The sequence below is a fragment of the Gymnoscopelus microlampas genome, assembly GCF_963454915.1.
Source record: "Gymnoscopelus microlampas genome assembly, chromosome: 10".
Lineage (NCBI taxonomy): Eukaryota > Metazoa > Chordata > Actinopteri > Myctophiformes > Myctophidae > Gymnoscopelus > Gymnoscopelus microlampas.
Window position 1 is genome coordinate 52,685,967 of NC_139947.1, and position 22,442 is coordinate 52,708,408.

At 38.0% G+C, this 22,442-nt stretch overlaps 1 protein-coding gene across 1 annotated transcript; it reads left to right on the forward strand.

Annotated features, from left to right (window-relative positions):
- The first annotated feature begins 1,303 nt into the window (after positions 1-1,303).
- On the forward strand, positions 1,304-20,897 carry LOC311054300 (uncharacterized protein). The gene is made up of 12 exons (XM_084070174.1): positions 1,304-1,432; positions 1,536-1,658; positions 3,438-3,506; positions 8,388-8,459; positions 9,475-9,549; positions 10,679-10,762; positions 13,965-14,048; positions 15,096-15,149; positions 16,063-16,146; positions 16,378-16,452; positions 17,875-18,000; positions 19,737-20,897. Exons 1-12 carry the CDS (start codon positions 1,399-1,401, stop codon positions 20,030-20,032), a joined length of 1,176 nt encoding a protein of 391 aa, XP_083926300.1. The 5' UTR covers positions 1,304-1,398; the 3' UTR covers positions 20,033-20,897.
- The last annotated feature ends 1,545 nt before the right edge of the window (positions 20,898-22,442 follow it).

A 22,442-nucleotide genomic window follows, 5' to 3' on the forward strand; every position in this document is an offset into this window, starting at 1 on the left:
CGCGTTGAAAGTCCTTACATTTAACCATTAAATGTCCTTCTCTAATCCTTACCACTGTGTGCTCCCCACACCAATAAGACTTTAAGGCTTTAATAATGTTTTTAATTCATAATGTTTGGATAATAACTGGACACCTGTCCAAAACTGTTACTGTTCAGGATTCAAATTGTATAAAGTACAACATGTGTGTCTTCACACCACATCCCCTGCTTGTAGATCTGCTACATCTCCTGCTTGTAGATCTGCTACATCTCCTGCTTGTAGATCTGCTACATCTCCTGCTTGTAGATCTGCTACTTTTGATGCTTTTATGTGACGCTGTAATATGATCAAGTAGTATGTAGTATGATTATGTAGGGCATATATGGGCAACTGGCGGCCCGGGGGCCACATGCGCCCCCCGCCTTCACTTGATGCGGCCCGGGGGCCACATGCGGCCCCCGCCTTCACTTGATGCGGCCCACAGGTTAATATCAGAATAGTGATATATTATTGATACATGACCTGCTTTAATGACTTCAGTCTGTATTAGTAGCTTAATGACTAGTATTAAAATTATTTTGTCTGTTTTATGTCCAATGTATTTGTATTGAAGTTCATAATGTTAACATAAGTACATGCATTATATTGTCTGAATCAACTTTGTTTGCGTTCATTTTTGTGCTAAAAGAGTGACTTTGAGAGCAGTTTTACCGTACAATGTAAGTCAATGAGGAGGATATTTTGAATTATCAATTTCTAATCAATGGAGCAATTATTTTTTATTTCTTGTCCACCTTTGGAGTTACATCATGGCAAGGTAACTACACAACCCAAACCTCTACTAAAGTGGTCTTGCCCTTTAACATAGAGGCCCTCTGAATCATTAAACAGACAGTATATTTAATGTGGCCCTCTGGAGTCAGTGTGTTAATATAGAGTCCCTCTGCATCATTAAACAGACAGTATATTTAATGTGGCCCTCTGGAGTCAGTGTGTTAATATAGAGGCCCTCTGCATCATTAAACAGACAGTATATTTAATGTGGCCCTCTGGAGTGAGTGTGGAAATATAATGGCCCTCTGCATCATTAAACAGACAGTATATTTAATGTGGCCCTCTGGAGTGAGTGTGGAAATATAATGGCCCTCTCCATCATCAAAGTTGCATCACCCCTGATGTAGGGCATTACTTTACGAAAATTACAAAAACGTTACAATATGGAGATTTCTGCCTGACAGTGACTGACCATCTTTTGTGTGTGTGTGTGTGTGTGTGTGTGTGTGTGTGTGTGTGTGTGTGTGTGTGTGTGTGTGTGTTGCATGTCAGGGTTAGGTAACATACATTGGTATTTACATACATTGGTTAATTAGATCAGTGTCCACATTCCAATGACTCCGTGAAGGTAAGACTCATGGAATGTACGTCTGCATAACAGCGCCTCAGGCTACAGGTAGGTGTATATAAGATGCTGCATGCACAGCTTGATACAGTACATCGTTCCAGGATGAAGACTGCTGGTGTTTTTCTGATCTTCCTCTTCTGTCTGTGTTCAGCTGAGCCTGACCTTGAGCTCCAGCTGAGCCTCAACCATGATGAGAACCAAGGAACAGCGTTGGACCTGAGCCTCAACCATGATGAGAACCAAGGAACAGCGTTGGACCTGAGCCTCAGCACGGGTAAGGATGATGGAGATGCTGATTAAAGGGCAAGACCACTTTGGTAGAGGTTTGGGTTGTGTAGTTACCTTGCCATGACGTAACTCCAAAGGTAGACAAGAAATCAAAAAATATTGCTCCATTGATTAGAAATTGATAATTCAAAATATGCTCCTCATTGACTTACATCGTACGCTGAAACAGCTCTCAAAGTCAGTCTATTAGCAACGTAAACAAACACAAACTAAGCTGATTCAGACAGTATAGAACATCAACAAACCCATTACTGTTTATTTTTTATATAAAAATGTCAACATCCTGTTGATTTTACTATTTGAAGATCCGGATCCAGATCTGAGGATCCAGTCCGGGTTTTCTTCCTAATAAGAATAGCCAAATCACTGTACAGTGTAAGGCAATGAGGAGCATATTTTGAATTATCAATTTCTAATCAATGGAGCAATTATTTTTGATGTCTTGTCCACCTTTGGAGTTACATCATGGCAAGGTAACTACACAACCCAAACCTCTACCGAAGTGGTCTTGCCCTTTAAACCTCTTATCCAGCCTATATAGCGCCGCAAATGGCTGCTGTGGTGTTGGGGAGTGTTGTTTCTGTTGTAAACTGTGCTCCGCTGTACCAAATCTAATTCCTAACATGTTCACATGTCATGGCAATAAAGTCTTCTGATTCTGATTCTTATATACTTCATACTGTATTATATTAGTATATATTGTGAAAATAGCTCACGACCAAGACAAAACTACGAGCTGAACAACCAAGGTTGTTATAGTTTTTAATTATCAATATCCTTTTTTTGGTACTTTATTACTTTATTATGTCAGATTGAAAACAAGTTACATTGGGAGTGTTAACTACAATATTTGCATTTTGAATTTTAAACTAAAATAGAATTAAACGATTCATGAAGGGGTTCTTGTTTAATTTATATCATGATTTACTTAATCACAATAAAAACTTTTAGCATGCCAGTTTTGATCATACATCACTCACCGCGTTTTTGAAAAATACACTATAATTAAATATTCTAAACACTAATTTGTTTATTATTAGTATCACTGGCTGACCCATCTGAATAATAAGTGTGAAGATTGATTTTGGTGCATTATTACTTGTTGTATAATGTTAGATTGAACAAAACAGTTACGCTGGGAGTGTTAACTAATGTGAAAAATGTAATTTCCCTTTTCTGTGCAGCAAACTTCTTAAAGTTTTGTAAAAAGTCAATCACAAAATAGTCTAATTTTAGCCCCTCCCCCATAAATACAAAGAGGTCTTGTACATTAATGTGATTCTCCATGTTAAATAAAGGTTAGAAAACATGTTAAATAAAGGTTAGAAAACATGTTAAATAAAGGTTTTCATGTTAAATAAAGGTTACAGACATGTTAAATAAAGGAGACATGTTAAATAAAAGTTACAAACTAAATGGGGGACATTTTGTGATTGACTTTATTTTTACACAACTGAATAAAGTTTGCTGCAGAGAAAAGGGAAATTACAGACAAAATATGTTTTCTCTTTCATTTAAAGGGGAAGGGGGGGTCAAAAAATGGCAGGCTATGGTATAAATCTTGTAGTTAACACTCCCAACGTAACAAAAACACACTGTCAAAATACGGTGGATATGGATGAGATATATAAATACGTATAAAATATATAAATGTGTATTAAATGTATAAATGCATATGAGATATATAAAACAGTAGATATGGATGAAACTCATGAGTTTGGTCTCTCTGCTTGTTTGACACTATGTGATTGTGTGTATTTTTCAGAAACGGACAACACATCTAATTCCAGTAAGAATGAGGTGGAAGCACCAGGAGGAAGTTCTGTGAATGCAGGTAAGACAGAGACATTGGAAAATGACTTACTGTTGCTCAAATAATACATAATTAATTGTATGTATGTATGTATGTATGTATGTATGTATGTATGTATGTATGTATTAGGGCTGACCTTCGAATTATCATTTTGTAATCGCATTTTTGGCCAAAAAACGATCAAACTTCGAATAATCGACGGCCGGGCGGGGGGGGTAGTCGGGTCGCTAATCTGCCATGAGCGCGAGGCTGCGCTGGCCTGCGCTGTTGCCCTATCTCTGCAGTCTGCAGACAGCAAAATGAATACATTCTACATGCATTTCTAGGTTGGATTGGATATGCATATGCTACTTTTCTTAGTTGGATTTAACCCAAACAAGTGGCTCAATATTAGCCAATAGCCACATATTCTTGCTAGTCAAAATGATCTCCAAACTACAAAGCATCCATCCATAGTGATCTATCATAAAGATCAGCTGTAGAATGCGGCTCCACGACCCACTGAATGTAACCCGACACCAGAGTGTTGGCCTCATCTATACTAGTTGTGTGTCGGTGTCGTGCGCAATGAATAGCAGATCTACAAGCTCACAACGCGTCACGAATAGGACGCGTTGTGAGCTTGTAGATCTGCTATTTATGGCATGCAACACCAAGTATGTTGTGCTCCGTTCCCCCTCTAATTAATGTATCACTTAAAGTAGCACGGATTTACCACTGTGAAGTTATGGAAGGTGGAGGGTTTCCAAAAGATGAAATCCCAGGAATAATGTTAGACACTGGAGTTTTAAATCGAAAGTGGATTACGCCACGTAGGATCGAATTATTTGTTGACATGGAAGGACCAGCAGTAATAGCCCCTTTCGGGACCCTGTTGTGTTTACCTTTGTTGTATTTGGTTTTGGGAAGGAGGTATCCAGGGTCCCTTGACGCTCTAATCACTCTCTCTCGTACTCGCGGCTACCACTGTCTGGTCTCGGGCAAATAGCTCGTCGCTTAGAAGTTGCAGAGATTTCTCAAATTACCCAGAAATGCAGTAGTAATGCGCAGAAAGCTGCATTGATCCGCACGGATCGGCGTTGCCGTTTAACATGTTTAATAAATTAGTAAAACTTAAACTGCTCTCTCATACTCTTCTCCACTGCCCATGTCCCGCCTCACTGCGTTGTGACTGTCATGCATGTAGGAGCTTGGCTAATCAGAGGCAGTAACGTAGGACGCGCAGCTTGTCAGTCACAACCCCCCCCAGTTCACCCTGGTATGTCACCAGTAAAGCCCGTATTTCTCCAAACATGTACAAATGCAAAATATAAGGTGCTTACCCGCTTGCCTCAAATGTTAACTAGGTGTCCGGAGTATTTGTGCAATATATTAGTCCAGGGGTCTTCAACAGGGGGTCCGGGACCCCTAGGGGCCCTCAGAGTTACTACAGGGGGTCCGCCAAATCTTTGTGTGATATGATTTTAACCACTTGAACCCTAGCATCCCTTTTTCTGAGGAGCACTTTAGCCAAAAATAGCCGATCTACAAGCTCACAACGCCTCGCGCTGCGAGCCGTTGTGAGCTTGTAGATCTGCTATTTTTTGGCAAAGAGGTATAGGTGTAGAGGGAAAAAAGAGCACACCAAGTAAACCAAAAAAAAGTTTAATTCCGAAACACAATTTTATACAATATATAAGAGGGGGTCCCTGCTTCATCTCTGTCTCAGCTAGGGGGTCCTTGGACTGAAAACGTTGAAGACACCTGTATTAGTCCATATTTTTCAATTAAGAAGTGTTTAAGTTGGAAGTTTCCAATGGGCGGTACTGACGGGGCGCATCCGGTGAAAGCCGGAATTACACTCAATGTAAACAGGAATTAAACGTGGGGGGGAAATGACGTTCGTCCACAGACGGGATTAAAACACTTCTTTATTGAAAAATATGGACTAATACATTGCACAAATACTCCAGACACCTAGTTAACATTTGAGGCAAGCGGGTAAGCACCTTATATTTTGCATTTGTACATGTTTGGAGAAAAAATAATCAAATTTAAAACACGTCCGATTACTCAATTTTCGAACGAAGCTTTAAATATTCAAGTTATTTGGGTCAGCCCTAGTGTGTGTGTGTGTGTGTGTGTGTGTGTGTGTGTGTGTGTGTGTGTGTGTGTGTGTGTGTGTGTGTGTGTGTGTGTGTGTGTGTGTGTGTGTGTGTGTGTGTGTATGTATGTATGTATGTATGTGGTTCCGTCACCATTGCCAAAAAGGTAACTGGGAACTAACCGGAGCTTTGGGCAAACCCCGCCCCCAGAGATCCGCTGGAATCCAAACCCAGACCCATAGAGAGAGAGAGTTATGACACGCTTTGATCTCCCCGCAGAGCGGGCTGCTATGGGCTGTAGTTCCAAACATTGGAACTTCCTCATGGAGATAGACAGAGCATTTCTGCATTCCATTCTTAAAATGGGAGTCATCAACAGCAACAGTTTGGCCGTCTGCATCTATTTATAAACTCTTTGAATAGTGTGAGCAGAGAAGCAATTATTAACCTATTTAACAGACTATCGTATTTTAAAGGGATAGTTCACCCCCTAAATGATTTGTTCCTATGGATTGGTCACCCTGTGGAGACTTGAAGTGTTTTGTTTTGTTTTTTTGTCTCATTCCTAAGCCAATAATTTGATGACCAGCGGACCGGTAGGCAGCGGTTCCGGTAGGAGACACAAAGAAGACTTTTTGTGTCTCCTACCGGAACTGCTACCGGTCATCAAATTATTGTCTTAGGAATGAGACAAAAACAAAAAAACATCCATGAATTCAAGTCTCCATGGGGTGACTAATACATAGGGGAAAAAACATTTTGGGGGTGAACTATCCCTTTAACAGCAGCAGTTGACAAACAGGTGTCCATTAGATATACATTGTATTGTGTAAACAGCCAGCCAGACGGTCGGGGGAGGGGTTTGCCCAAAGCTCCGGTTGGTTCCTTTTTCAGCCAGTCCCCCAGATTCTCAGCCACGCCCCCTAGATATATTTTATTTTATTTTGATGTGTAGTGTGGCCATTCAGCCACAGGGTGGCGCTTTCATAGTGAGCAGGGGAGTTTCTCTCTCCTCTGAGAGGTTCTGTTCTGCGTTGTGAGCCGCTGTCTTTGTTGCCAGGTCTGCTTATTATAAGCGATTTTGGGCAGATAACAGATCTGCAAGCTCACAACGTCTCGCGTTGCGACGCGTCGTGAGCTTGTAGATCTGCTATTTTCAAATAGCCGACATAGGTTTTAAAGTGCTCATGTGGCCTATTAGTTGTTTCTTTTGGGCTTGTTTTCATAGACCTGCTTGCTTGTTTCTCTCACAAAACCTGGCAACAATGACTGTCTGGGCTCAGTTAACTTTACAGGTTGCAGATCCGGTTTAGACCAGAAATGCAAACAGCCTTTGTACATGCGTATTTGTGTCCGCAAATTACCGGATACAGTAGGCGGGCTCTACACAGGATTGGCTCACTGAGCAGTTAGACACACACATACACACACACACACACAGCTTCATCATAGACAGAGCCCTTTTCAGAGGGACACTTGTAGCTTGTAGATCTGCTATTTTCAAACGATTTGTATACATTTGGAATGGGACATTCTGCATAATGAGTACTTTTACTTTTGGTACTTTAAGTATATTTTGATGCAAACACTTTTATACTTTTACTAAAGTAAATTCTGAATACCAGACGTTTACTTGTAACAGAGTATTTCTACATTGTGGTATTGATATTGAACACCCAAAAGTATTTTTAAACACAATTTAAAGTATAATTACTGCTATAGTAGGCTTCTACAGTATATTGTTTCAATTCAATTCCCCAACAATTACTTTAGCAAGCCAGTCAATAGTTGCTCGGCCCTGCCACCTACTGTCCACCTACTGTATTACACAGTGGGGGAAACCCTAAAGGAAATACTTTTTAATCATCAGAACTATAGTGCAGACTTCTACTTTGTGTTCCTTTCTCTACTCTTTAATAATCAGAACTATAGTGCAGACTTCTACTTTATGTTCCTTTCTCTTCTCTTTAATAATCAGAACTATAGTGCAGACTTCTACTTTGTGTTCCTTTCTCTTCTCTTTAATAATCAGAACTATAGTGCAGACTTCTACTTTGTGTTCCTTTCTCTTCTCTTTAATAATCAGAACTATAGTGCAGACTTCTACTTTATGTTCCTTTCTCTTCTCTTTAATAATCAGAACTATAGTGCAGACTTCTACTTTGTGTTCCTTTCTCTTCTCTTTAATAATCAGAACTATAGAGCAGACTTCTACTTTGTGTTCCTTTCTCTTCTCTTGGTCGCTTGTCATCTATCTAAACAAGTCGATACGTTTGTGTTGCAGTGTTGCCATATTTTGTGAGAAATATAAAACCAGCTCTAGGAAAACAAGCAACTACACTACATCACAAGAGCACTTTAAACCTATGCAAGGGCTATTTGAGGGCGATGCGACGAATTTAGATCTGCTATTTTCAAAAACTCTTTCAATAAAATATGGAATATTTTGAATATTATTGGAAATGGAAGCTAGGCTAAGAGGAGAGGTGACAATTAGGGAGCAGCAGTATGGGTTTATGCCAAGGATTGATTGATTGATTGATTGATTGATTGAATATTTTATATTAGACAGAAATGCAAAACAGCATGAGTACAGTCAAACACTTGGTCTAAAGGAATAATGGTTCACCCTGAGTGCTGATGGAGAAGTATAGAGAAGGACAGAAGGAGTTTATCGGAGGTTATCCACATAATACTTATTCATTATTAATAACCACTTATAACTTATTAGAAACCACTCTTATTGATGCATTTTAAATGAAACTATTTAGTATTTATGATTGACTGAATGTTAATGCTGATGCTCTTCTGTTTTCAGCCCTCCTTGCTAAACTGACGGCCATGGAAAAGAGACTGACTGCGAGTGAGGAACTGAACCGACAGAATGCAGGTATTATAACCTTTATGTTCTATAATGAACAGACAGAATGCAGGTATTATAACCTTTATGTTCTATAATGAACCGACAGAATGCAGGTATTATAACCTTTATGTTCTATAATGAACAGACAGAATGCAGGTATTATAACCTTTATGTTCTATAATGAACAGACAGAATGCAGGTATTATAACCTTTATGTTCTATAATGAACAGACAGAATGCAGGTATTATAACCTTTATGTTCTATAATGAACAGACAGAATGCAGGTATTATAACCTTTATGTTCTATAATGAACGGACAGAATGCAGGTACTATAACCTTTATGTTCTATAATGAACAGACAGAATGCAGGTATTATAACCTTTATTGTTCTATAATGAACAGAATGCAGGTACATATTATATTCATTATAATGATTACTGTGCAGTGGTAACACTACATATTATATTCATTAGAAGGACAATATCAGTCACCAGAAGCAGAGACGTGTGTTTTCAATGAGTCTAACATGGTTGTAATGGAGTTTGAAGACACAATGGGTTCATATAGAAAGGGGGGCGTGTCTTAAAACATGAATATGAAATATGTTAATATTGAATCAAGGAACATTAAAACTGTCTGGGGTGAAACACAAAGCCAGAGTAGACGTTAAAATGACCCCAGAAGTGTTTAAACACTTGCATTACTGAGCTTTCTTGCCTACTTATACATACTGGCTGGATCAAAATGACCCTTCAGTGTGAAAAATAATGAATGCCTAAAATCTCTCATAATCTGGGCTCAAACTTAAACAAAATAGTTTAACATTTGATGTATTACCTCGTGATTTCTTTGCTTACTGTAAGTCGCTCTGAAATAAGATGCTAAATGCCTAGATTGTAAATTGTATTTATGCATTTAAAATGCTACACTGTATAACAAAATAAAAACGTTGTTTACTGCCAGATTTTATATACTGGTGTTTTAATCAAACTGCATTAGTATTAATGAGTGATTTAATGTTAATATTGTGATTATTTCAGCTCAGCTGTCCAGTGTCGAAACAAGGGTGAATGTAAGTGACGGTCAAATGGAGCAACTGAACAGAACCAATGCAGGTATTATAACTTCACATTTAGTTAACATTGTATGTACTATAATGCAGGGTTTCTCAAAGTGGGTGCTGTGATACAATACTTTAATATCTGGAATGATCAAAATCACTTCAGTTTAACCACTTTAACCATAACCCTCTATACTTGATTTGCTTGGTGCGCTCTTTATCCGTCTACACCAAATCTCTTCACCACAAATAGCAGATCTACAAACTCACAACACGTCACAAAGTGACGCGTTGTGAGCTTGTAGATCGGCAATAGACCTTTCGCTCAGCCCCGCCCCTCTCCCATAAGCCCCGCCTCCTTCGGACACTTTCACAGCTGGCTCACTCACTTCAATGTTAATTTCATGGATCTTACACATTACATTTGGGAACCAGAGCTTCGAAATCTCTTCCAAATCCGTCAACAAGGCCTGCCGTATGCACTGGCAAAATCAACTCAACTACCAGACAGGAGTTTTACAGCAGGGTAAAAACAAGAGTCAAGACTACAAACAGTAGCCTACCAATTAATACATATAGCCTACCTACAAAGGGAATTTAACACTTGCAATATTTATTTTAATACATGCGAGGGGAGGGGAAAAATCTCGCCTGCCCTAAATGTAATTCCTGGGGACGCTACTGTTATATAATATGAATGTTGATTAGGGGTGTGCCGATATATCGTCCCGCGATATATCGCGATACGTTTTCGCGACGATATGTATCGTTTTGGAAAAAAGAAATATCGTTTTTGAAAAAAAAAAATCAGGCATGCAAACGGCCCCGAAGTGAAAAGAGTGACAACATGTTTTTTTTTCGGGTCAGGTGTCATACTATTTGGATTCAAAACGGCTATTGTAGCTGAAAAGCTACAAGTTTGCATGTCTGAATAATGCAAAAACAGAATTATTTGTTTGCATTTTCTTTTTTTCTCCTCCATATATTTTCATAATAAAAAAAGCGGTCAACAGAAATCTCTCCCTCACCCATATTTGATGCATAGAATTCATAAGCGAAGATTTTTAAATTCATATTTTATGTCATATCAGATTAACTGTAATGGGTTACAGTTAATCTGGTGTTTTAATCAACCTGCATGAGTATTAATGAATGATTTAATGTTAATATTTTGATGATTTCAGCCAACCTTGCTAAGCTGTCCAGCGTTGAAATGAGGGTCAATGTAAGTGAAGGTCAAATGGAGCAACTGAACAGACGCCAAGCAGGTATTATAACTTCACATTTAGCAAGCATTTTATGTACTATAATTGGCAAACCTCAAATAAAATATATATGTGCCCAACATTTGTCAACACATATATATAAAAAATAAAAAATAAATGTCAAACGATGTATTGCTTGTAGCCTATGCATAATATAGACATGATGTAGATTCCACCGCTTTTTATTTATTTTCTAGGCTATCGGTTCCATTTAGAGCTGAGCCAAAGTGTCACGTAATAATGAAAATAGGCTATAATTCCTTAATGAAACTGCGGAGGGACTGACGCACTAGTGTCCGTGCCGCGGTATGAATTTGTAGGCTAATAGCCTATTGTAGGCTACTCTACTGTATATTGATCACATGAACGCCACACACAACAGCCTAATAAATGTTACCATCTGATAGTGATGAAAGCTGTGTCCAGAAGATCCATTCCCCATTCAGACGTAGGACAGTGATATATTAATCAAAAATTAACTAATTTAATCAATAAGTAATCAATAAGCTCTGGTCCATAATCGTTCCACTTGTATGCCCTGGATTCATTTTCAACATCATCTTTTTACCTGGTAAACCTGAGCATGTTATATCCTTTCCAGGTTATTAGTCTATTATTTGCTGGCGGGGTTAAACCTTGTAAACATTACTCATTACGTTCAGCTGATCCATCGTGCAATAGTGGGACTCGCTTCCAGACAGGTCAGAATGATGTTCAAGTTCTCTGTCAGTGTCAAGGCATTGCGGCCGGGCCGACAGCTGTAAGTTTGGACGAGAAGTTAAACTCCGGTGTTGCCAGATTTTGTGAGAGAAATAAGCAACCAAGTCTATGAAAATAAGCCCAAAAGAAGCAACTGGCACTTAGGCCATTTATTATAAGCACTTTAATTAAACCGTTGTGAGCTTGTAGATCTGCTATATTTAAAAAAGAATCTTGTAATAAAATGTGGAATATGTGGAATATTTTTTAAGCATTCTAACAACACAAATCTGCCTCCATGCAGCTGGCACAAAACATTTTCAGATGGGGCTTATAGGATAAATTAGCCTACATATTAACTTGGGGGTCCAAGACATAAAATATTTGAGAACCACCGGTTAAAATAATTGAACAATTGTGAAGCAAGCCCACATAAACAACTACACTTTAGAAACAAGCCCAAACCGCACCCCACTACCAATATTTACAAGCAACTTTACAGAAACATAAGCGCAAATTCGCTTATAATAAGCGGACATGGCAACACTGTGCCGTAAAGTGACGTTAAAGTTGGATGCTGTTGGATGCAGACTTCGAGATTAATCAGCTCCTACACCTGGTCATACGCACGTCTCTGTCATATACAAACCCCTTTATGAATTGCACGTCCGTTTGTGAGTACCAAAAATACGACCTCCTTTACGAACTTTATTTCTCTCAAGTTGTCCTTGTGACATACTGTATCCATAGGCGGGCAATGAAGGCTTGGGTAGGCTAAGGCTTCCCAAATGTTATTCTGGGGATTGTGCAAATTATATATCGTCGGTGTCCAGCCAGGACCAGCTAACTCCATTTTCAGTTTTTTTTTTTTTTTTCATAAATCAAGGCTATTGAACACCCTTTAGGTCTGTGTAAAAATATCAAAACATTTGAACCAATGAAAAGTATTAAAAAGCGCCTCTGACGAAAACTCCCAACTCCATTGGATCCTCAAACTGTCCGTCAAAAACAAACAACTCCCCCCTCTCCTCTACAGCGCTGCTTTTCAACAGCATGAGTAGAGCGCGTTGCGCAGTGAACGAGGAGGAGGACCACGTAAACAAGCTCCCCGTAGTCTGTTAAAACTATGCAGTGTACCTGTTTATCAAACTTAGCACTGACGCTAATGTTATGAAAACAAGTAATTATATTTCTAAAATCTATTAAGTGTTTAATGAGGAGAGCAATGTGACAAGAAGAAAGGCGTTCATAGCATTTCTGTCGCGCTATTCTACTACCTCTTTGCAGAAGTTATTGTAATATTTAAAGTCCTGTTTATTATTGTAGGCCTATATAATAAGTGGCATGAAGCATCAGGGCATCAATTCACACGTTGTTGTGATGCATTGTGAGCTTGGAGATCCATTGTTAGCTTTTGAGAATTTGTACACTTTTGAAACCTCTCCCTCAGCAGCGAGTGGAGTACTGTTGTTTGGACACCTAACTCCACTTCAGCTTGATTTCTGCTCGTCTGAAACTGCTAACTCCACTTGCGCTGGGTAAAGTGTTGATTTACCCGCGATTTGGTTAAAGTGTTGATAATATAATGACACATGCAAGTATCTGACAATATATAAAGTCACTATACCAACTTTGATGAGGCAGTATTGCTTTGTTTTAAAAATATAAGGTTTTCTTCATTTCCTGAAAAACGTATATTTTGTTTTTGCGTTTCCTGAACAATGAGCGTTTTGGAGTTAGCAGTTTCTGGCTGGACAGCAGAGATATAATACATGTGCGCAGCATTATATAGACCAATTATTGGTCAATTGGTAAATATAGCCTTCCCAATTGTCAGGCTCACCCGTCGCCTATGATCTTAGGGGGAAAGAATTATATTTTTGATATAAATGACATAAATTTAAGGTGCCATAAAGTAACAATGTCATTCATGTCTTATGACATGAATATGAAATATGTAAATATTGAATCAAGCGACATAAAACATGTGTGGGGTGAAACACAAAGCCAGAGTAGACTTTAAAATGACCCCAGAGGTATTTTAACACTCGCTTGACTGAGCTTTCTTGCATATCTACTGGCTGGGTCAAAATGACCCTTCAGTGCGCAAAAGAATGACTGTCTAAAATATCTCATAATCTGGGCTCAAACTTAAACAAAATGGTTTAACATTTGATGTATTACCTCGTGTTTTCCTTGCTTACTGTAAGTTGCTCTGAATTAAGAGCATCTGCTAAAAGCCTAAATTGTAATTTATGTATTTAAAATGCTATAACGAAATAAAAACTTGGGTTGCAACCAGATTTTATATCTATAAGTATATGACCTCTAGGCCAAATTCAGGTTCAACAGAAATCTCTCCCTCACCCATATTTGATTCATAAGCGAATATTCTAAAATTCATATTTTTATGTCATATCAGATTAACTGTAATTACTGGTGGTGTTTTAATGAAACTGCATGAGTATTACTGAGTGATTTAATGTTAATATTGTGATGATTTCAGCCAACCTTGCTAAGCTGTCCAGCGTAGATATGAGGGTCAATGTAAGTGAAGGTCAAATGGAGCAACTGAACAAAAGCAATGCAGGTATTATAACTTCACATTTAGCAAACATTGTACGTACTATAATGGAGGGTTTCTCAAAGTGTGTGCTTTGACGCCTCAGGGTGCTGTAACACAAGTCCAGGGGTGCCGCAAAATACTTTGATAATATTTGAACTTATCAAAATCACTTCAGTTTAACCATAACCCTCTATACTTGAGATGCTTGGTGCGCTCTTCCATCTACACCAAAAATGACAGATCTACAAGCTCAAAACACGTCACAAAGTGACTTGATGTGAGCATGTAGATCTGCTATTGTTGGTGAACGTTATAGCACAAGAGTAGAGATGCTGGGGTTCAAGTGGATATTTTCAATCTGTCCTAATTGGAAACTGACATTCTCTCAAGTTGTCCTTGTGACATACTGTATTTTAGGTGAAAAGAATTACATTTTTACTTCCCGTAATATGACATAAATTTAAGGTGCCATAAAGTAACAATGTCATTCATGACTTATGACATGAATATGAAATATGTAAATATTGAATCAAGCAACGTAAAAACTGTCTGGGGTGAAACTCAAAAGCCAAAGTAGACTTTAAAATGACCCCAGAAGTGTTTTAACACTTGCTTGACTGAGCTTTCTTGCCGATTAACACATAGGGGCTGGGTCAAAATGACCCTTAAGTGTGAAAAATTATTAACGCCTAAAATCACTCATAATCTGGGCTCAAACTTAAACAAAATGGTTTAACATTTGATGTATTACCTTGTGCTTTCCTTGCTTACTGTAAGTTGCTCTGAATTAAAAGCATCTGCTAAAAGCCTAAATTGTATTTATGTATTTAAAATGCTATAACAAAATGAAAACTTGGGTTACAGCCATATTTTATATCCATAAGTATATGACCTCTAGGATAAATTAGGTTCAACAGAAATCTCTCCCTCACCCATATTTGATTCATAAGCAAATATTTTAAAATTCATATTTTTATGTCAAATTACATTAACTGTAATTACTACTGGTGTTTTAATGAAACTGCATGAGTATTAATGAGGGATTTAATGTTAATATTGTGATGATTTCAGCCAACCTTGCTAAGCTGTCCAGCGTGGAAATGAAGGTGAACAGACACAATGCAGGTATTATAACTTCACATTTAGCAAACATTGTATGTACTATAATACAAGGTTTCTCAAAGTGGGTGCTGTGACACTCTAGGGTGCTGTAACACAAGGCCAGGGTACTGCAGAATACTTTGATAATATTTGGAAATGATCAAAATCACTTCAGTTTAACCAGTTTAACCATAACCCTCTATACTTGATTTGCTTGATGCGCTCTTTTTCCATCTACACCAAAGCTCTTCAACAAAAATAGCAGATCTACAAGTTCCTAACATGTCAAAAGTCACGCAATGTGAGCTTATAGATCGGCGATCTATTGGTGAATGTTACCATGAGATTAGAGATGCTGAGGTTTAAGTGAATATTTTCAATCTGTCCTAATGGAAACTGACATTCTCTGAAGTTGTCCTTGTGACATACTGTATCTTAGGAGGAAATAATTACATTTTTACGTCTCATAATGTGACATAAATTTAAGTTACCATAAAGTAACAATGTCATTCATGTCTTATGACATGAATATGAAATATGTAAATGTTGAATCAAGCAACATAAAAACTGTCTGGAGTGAAACACAAAAGCCAGAGTAGACTTTGACCCAGAAGTGTTTTAACATTTACTTGATTGAGCTTTCTTGCCTACTAACACCTACTGTTTGGGTCAAAATTACCCTTCAGTGTGAACACGAATGTATGCCTAAAATCTCTCTTCATCTGGGCTCAAACCAGCAGATTTTATTAAAATAAGTTCATGGTCTCCAGGCTAAATTCAGGTTCAACAGAAATCTCTCCCTCAGCCATATTTGATTCATAGTAATATCAAATATGTTTTATGATAAATCAGATTAACTGTAAACAGTGCTGGTGTTTTAATCAAACTGCTTGTATATTAATGAGTGATTTAATGTAATGTATTGTGATGATTTCAGCCAACCTTGCTCAGCTGTCCAGCGTAGACATGAGGTTGAATCTAACTGAGAGTCGAGTGGAGGAAGTGAACAGACACAATGAAGGTATTGTACTTTCATTGTTAGAAAACTCATGTTGAAAACTCTGACAATACATACTGATTAGTGTGGCTGTTGATTCTGATTGTCTCTAGGCAACCCCAGTATTGTTCTTACACACAATGTCACAAACATAACATAAGTCAAATTAGCAAATACTCAAACTACTGAAATTCAAAGTTATTAAATCAAACTGCATGAGTATTAATGAGTGATTTAATGTTGTAATTATTTCAGCTCAGCTGACCATCGTTGAGATGAGGCTGAATGTAAGTGACCATCGAGTGGAGAACGTGAGCAGACTCATAACAGGTATTATTACTATTAGCACTTTTAGCAAACATGTCATGTTATCCCTAGTTAAAAGTTCCAAAGAGCAATGATGTGTCAAAGTTAGAAGGCAGCCTGCTGTCATAAAGATGAAGTGTTAACTGGTCTAAACTGGTTAAAAGGCAGCCTGCTGTCATACAGATGAAGTGGTAACTGGTCTAAACTGGTTAGAAGGCAGCCTGCTGTCATACAGATGAAGTGGTAACTGGTTCTTGAATGCGCTCGACCGTAAGCCGCGCTTTCACGACCCTTCCGGTCGGGTGCGGTGTTTATTTTATTATTATTATTATTGTTATCCATGCGTTATCAGCTCTTACATCTGTTATTTTATAAGTATAATGACTTTCCAATCCAAAACTAAAGTGAAGCGTGGAGTGTAACTCTGCATTAGTTTCCATACACTACGACTAGACCAGTGGTTCTCAATCTTTTTCATGTCAAGGACCCTCAAAATGATATGTATTTGGCAAAATATATTTTGTCCCAGGGACCTCCAGAAGCAAAGATTTGAGTTACAAATGTTTGCTTACAAAATTGTATATATATATATATATATATATATATAAATCTCGATTTTTCAAAAATAGCAGATTTACAAGCTCATAGCGCGGCACTCTGTGCTGGGGACTCCCTGGTACCCCCCTGAAGGACCCCTGGGGGTCCCCGGACCCCACTTTGAAGACCAATGGACTAGACAATACCACTAGATAGCAAATATTCTATGTTGTTGATATTACTTTGCCTTGTTTAATTATTATTATTAATAGTATAACATGTGGCTGAATTTGACCGAAAACAAGTAATTTATTTTTTGGGGGGCATTTTAGTTTAGTATTAGTTCATGAAAACAGAGAATCATGGCTACACATTTAAATATTCGTTGTGCAGTTTGACTCACCAGTTTTAGAGTCAATAAATGTGTTCTACAATTCTTGGAGCTGAGAAAACAGCCTTCTCTAGAAATGTAGTGGAGTCAAAAGTACAATATTTGTCTTTGCATTGTTGTGGAGTGAAAGTTATAAACACTCTTAGGAGTCCTAAAATCTGAATTACTTGAGCAAAAGTAGAAATACTAATCAAACCAAAATATCAGATCTACAAGCTGCTATTAGCTGCTATAAGCTGCTCTAGTTGATCTACATCTACATGACACAAAAATTATGAGAATATTAATCCGATACGTCAGTATCGGATTAGACTGAAAGAACGAGGCCAATCGATGGTCTTGAAGGGCGGATCCAAACCCAGCCGCCCGGATTCGTGCGTCGCTTCCTATTGCTTCACCAATCTATGAGTAAGAGTATAAGATATGCTTTCATAGTAATATAAATAATATGATCATCAACAGTATAAGATATGCTTTTATAATCATATAATAATGTGATAATGCTCCTGTGTTGACAGACCAACCAAAGGTGGCCTTCTCTGCTTATTATCTGGGTACTGGACCTATTGGATATACTAATGAAACAACTCTGGTTTATCAGAGAGTTCACTCTAACATCGGCAACGCCTACAGTACATCTACAGGTAGGTGATGATTAAGTTAATTATGTTAATTAACTTGACATTAAAAGTAGGGTGAGTGATATTTTTGGTGAAAACAAAGTGTTTTGTTAAAAGGTTAAATAGCTCTATATTGTGATAGTAATCATTGTTTGTTCAGTAACAGTGTTAAATAGCTCTATATTGTGATAGTAATCATTGTTTGTTCAGTAACAGTGTTAAATAGCTCTATATTGTGATAGTAATCATTGTTTGTTCAGTAACAGTGTTAAATAGCTCTATATTGTGATAGTATTTTGTTAAAAGGTTAAAACACTATATTCTGATAGTAATCATTGCTATAGAGTGTTTGTTCAGTAACAGGAGTTTCCCCGTCTCTCCAGCTCTTTAATAAACAGAAAATACATTTTTCGGTAAAAAAAATAAATCTCAGCCAATTAGGAGAAAGTACCCATTTTTAAGCTTAATTTGTATAGTGTTCCAGTTCCAATTGTGTCTGCTCATTTCTTAGTGTCACCACTTCCAATTGTACTTGTTTAATCTATATCCTGATTGAGTTCTCTGTCCTGGTTGGATAAAATTTGAAATGAAACTGAAACTGAAACGAAAATTCATTTTCTGTTTAATAAAGAGCTGGAGAGACAAGGAGAACAAACACTCTATAGCAATGAGTACTATCAGAATATAGAGCTATTTAACACTTATTTTAACCAATGCAAATCACTTACCCTACCTTTAAGTGATTAAAGGGATAATTCACTATCAAACATGTTTGGGGTCATTTTAACATCTACTTGGGCTTTTGTGAAAACCACAGATAGTTTTAAGTTGCTTGATTAAAAAAAAAATCTGGGAAAATTAAAGAATAAAATAATAATGAAAAACTAAAATAAAACCAAGGACTGGTGTTTTCAATGAGTCAAACAGGTTTAAAATGGGGTTTGAAGTTACAATGGGTTTGTACTGTAGGAAGGGGTCGTGTCTGGTAAATTACGTTAAAATGAACCCAAACATGTTTGAAAGTGAAATATCCAGTTAATTATGTTAATGAGCTTTACACAATCAATTATCTCTCACCAACTAATGATACAACTTACATCTCTGTGAAAACATCAGTAACAGCATGTGAAGGGTTAACTCTGCTGTGTCATTACAGGCTAAAATGTTCAAACACTTCAAAAATATCACATTTACAACATTTACAACATGTTGCTTTATGGCTCGTGAGCTTGTAGATCAGCTTTATTAGAACACTTTTTCCTTTAAAAAAATATAGAGCTTAAAGGAATAGTTCACCCAAAAATGACTATCAATTACACCATGAAGCCTTGAATACAGTTTGTAGTTTTTGTCTCATTCCTGAGACAATAATTTGATGAGCGGTTTGGTGTATCCGGTAGGAGACTCAAAGAGACTCTTTGTGTCTCCAACCCAAATTATCAAATTATGACCAGGTAGACGTTAAAATGACTCCAAACATGTTTAAGTGAATTATCCCTTTATGTAAAGCTCATTAACATGAGCAATTGGTAGAAAATAAGTAATTTTTTTGGGTGAAGTACTCCTTTAAGTAGTTAACAGTGTTAACATGATCCGTGTGTGTGTGTGTGTGTGTGTGTGTGTGTGTGTGTGTGTGTGTGTGTGTGTGCGTGCGTGCGTGCGTGCGTGCGTGCGTGCGTGCGTGCGTGCGTGCGTGCGTGCGTGCGTGCGTGCGTGCGTGTGCGCGTGCGTGCGTGTGCGTGTGCACGTGTGCGTTCCAGGTCAGTTCTCCGCACCTGTGAAAGGAGTTTATCAGTTCAGATTCACTGCAGCCGGCCGTGATGCATCAAAGTTTGTGGAGGTCCTCATGTATAAAAATAATCAGCTGGTCATTGCTAACCAAGGATACAAAACTCAAGGAAAAGGGTGGGAATACGTGTCTAATGGAATGATCCTAGAGCTGGAGCAGGGAGACACAGTGTACATGAGGATACCTGGTGATCGTAGTAACTACAGGCTCTATGATAACCCAAACACTCACAACACATTCAGCGGTTTTCTGCTCTATTCTCTGTAACTCTGCTACTGACACTGCTGGAAACTCACTGAGTACATTTACTCAAATACTCTACTTGAGTACAATTTAGAGATACTTTTACTTGACTTCATTATGTCCCCTTCTCAATACTTCATGTCAGTGTTTCTCAAAGTGGGGTCCGGGGGTCCTTCGGGGGGTCCCCAGCTAAACGTGTTAATATAGGAAGACAAAGTAAATACATAAAGCATTTAAACCAGTATTTTATATGATGATCTACAAGCTCACACTGGTGTGTTGTGAGCCTGTAGATCTGCTGTTTAAAAATACATACATTGGAAAGTCTTGAAACATGAGGAATAATTTAGAAAATACCAAATACCAAATCTACTCTCATGGAGGTCCCAGATGGGGGTCTGCAGATAAACACATATTGATTTGGGGTCCATTACATCTCAGAGGCAATACTTTTTACTCCATTACAATTATTTGATTACTTTAAGGTGTAGATTTAGATTACTAAAACAAAACATATATTTTAAGCACAATGTTATACTTCAACTCTTCCAAAATAGCAGATCTACAAGCTCACAACGTCTTGCAATGCATCACATTATGAGCTTGTAGATCTGCTATTTTTCTAAGACAAATATAAAAAGGTTAAATAGGCCCTTCTGCATAAAGAGTACTGTAAGTATGTTTTAATGACAATACTTTTGTACTTTTACAGACCGTTTACTTGTAATAGAGTATTTCTACATTACTTCTAAGTCATTCTGGATAAGAGTGTAAATGTCTCAATTGTAACTTGTACTTGTAAATGGTATTTGTACTTTTACTTCAGTAAAACCTGTGAGTACTTCTTCCACCACTGTCCTGATAGCTTTACATTAAAGAGCTTCTGTAATGTTCATGTTCACGTTGTCAATAAAGACACATTCATTACATTAAAGAGCTTCTGTAATGTTCATGTTCATGTTGTCAATAAAGACACATTCATTACATTAAAGAGCTTCTGTAATGTTCATGTTCATGTTGTCAATAAAGACACATTCATTACATTAAAGAGCTTCTGTAATGTTCATGTTCATGTTGTCAATAAAGACATATTCATTACATTAAAGAGCTTCTGTAATGTTCATGTTCATGTTGTCAATAAAGACACATTCTAAAGCACTGTTGTATGTTTTAATGATTAGTGTTGTATTATATAATGTTTTTTGTACGTTGTTATTTATTATCTATATACTGATGTCATACAGAAACATTGTGTCTCCATATTTCTTCTTATATATGTTTAGTAAATCTCTGCTTACGGGCAGAAACCAACTCAATTATTAACTTTTCAGGAATAAAAAAAAAAACATGCTTTTAAAATGGCTAATAAGCCTCATTTGCCATAACACATTATAATTGCTATAGACCAATTATGTGTTTACTAACATTGAGACTGGATGCACAGGTGATTGTTTCACGCAATCAATTCTCAACCTGTTGCAGGGACGTACAGAGAATGTTAGAGGGGCAGGCCTGGGGGCTGATATTTCCAAAAGGGCACTTTTTGGTAAAGATACCGAAAATAGCAAATCTCCAAGCTCACAACGCGTCGCGCTGCGACACGTTGTGAGCTGGGAGATTGGCTATTTTCGGTGCGCGGTGCCGCACTAAACTAAGTATAATCAAAATTCAAGCCAACTAGACCATACCCGGTCGACGCATCCGTGGGGGGATATGCGCACATGATCTGGCAACCCGGGAGGAAGTTCGTCCCATAGCTGGGCAGCCCCGTAACCATGGCGACATTCTTTGACACAAAAGCGCTAATAAGAAGCTGAGATTTGATGAAATTGAAAAACGGGCTTCAGTTAGGTTCAGATGGTAATGGTCAATGGCTATGTGCAAAATCAGAGCAATTGGTCCAGCCACTGAGGAGAACCGGGTAGCTTCACTCACTCACCACGGTTACTAGAATTATAGTAGGATACCGGAGATACTTTCAACATAAAATGCTGCATTCAAGTTCAAGTTCAGGTATGGCATGGTAAGAGTGCGTTTGTATTTTTTTCTCCAAACTAGTAAGTGCTACATTCATGGTCTGGAGAGGGCACTTTTACAGATGGGTAAGAGGGCAGGGGCTCAAGCCCCCTTTGATGTGTCCGTGTGCCCGTGCCTGACCTGTTGTTTCGGGGTGCGCTGGTTTCAGCACACCCCGACCCCCTCTTGTGTGTTGGCTGGTGAGGCGCGTCCTGGCGAGACCTGACAGAATGGGTTTCATTGAGCGCATACTGGTTCTTATCAGTGTGACGTCGTCTGTTAACCCCTGAAGCCGATTTCTACAAATGTCTTCTAAATCCCAACATTTTTCTGAAAAACCTTTGTTTCTATATCAGTGGTTCTCAAACTTTTTCATGTCAAGAACCCCCAAAATTATATTTATTTGACCGCGGACCCC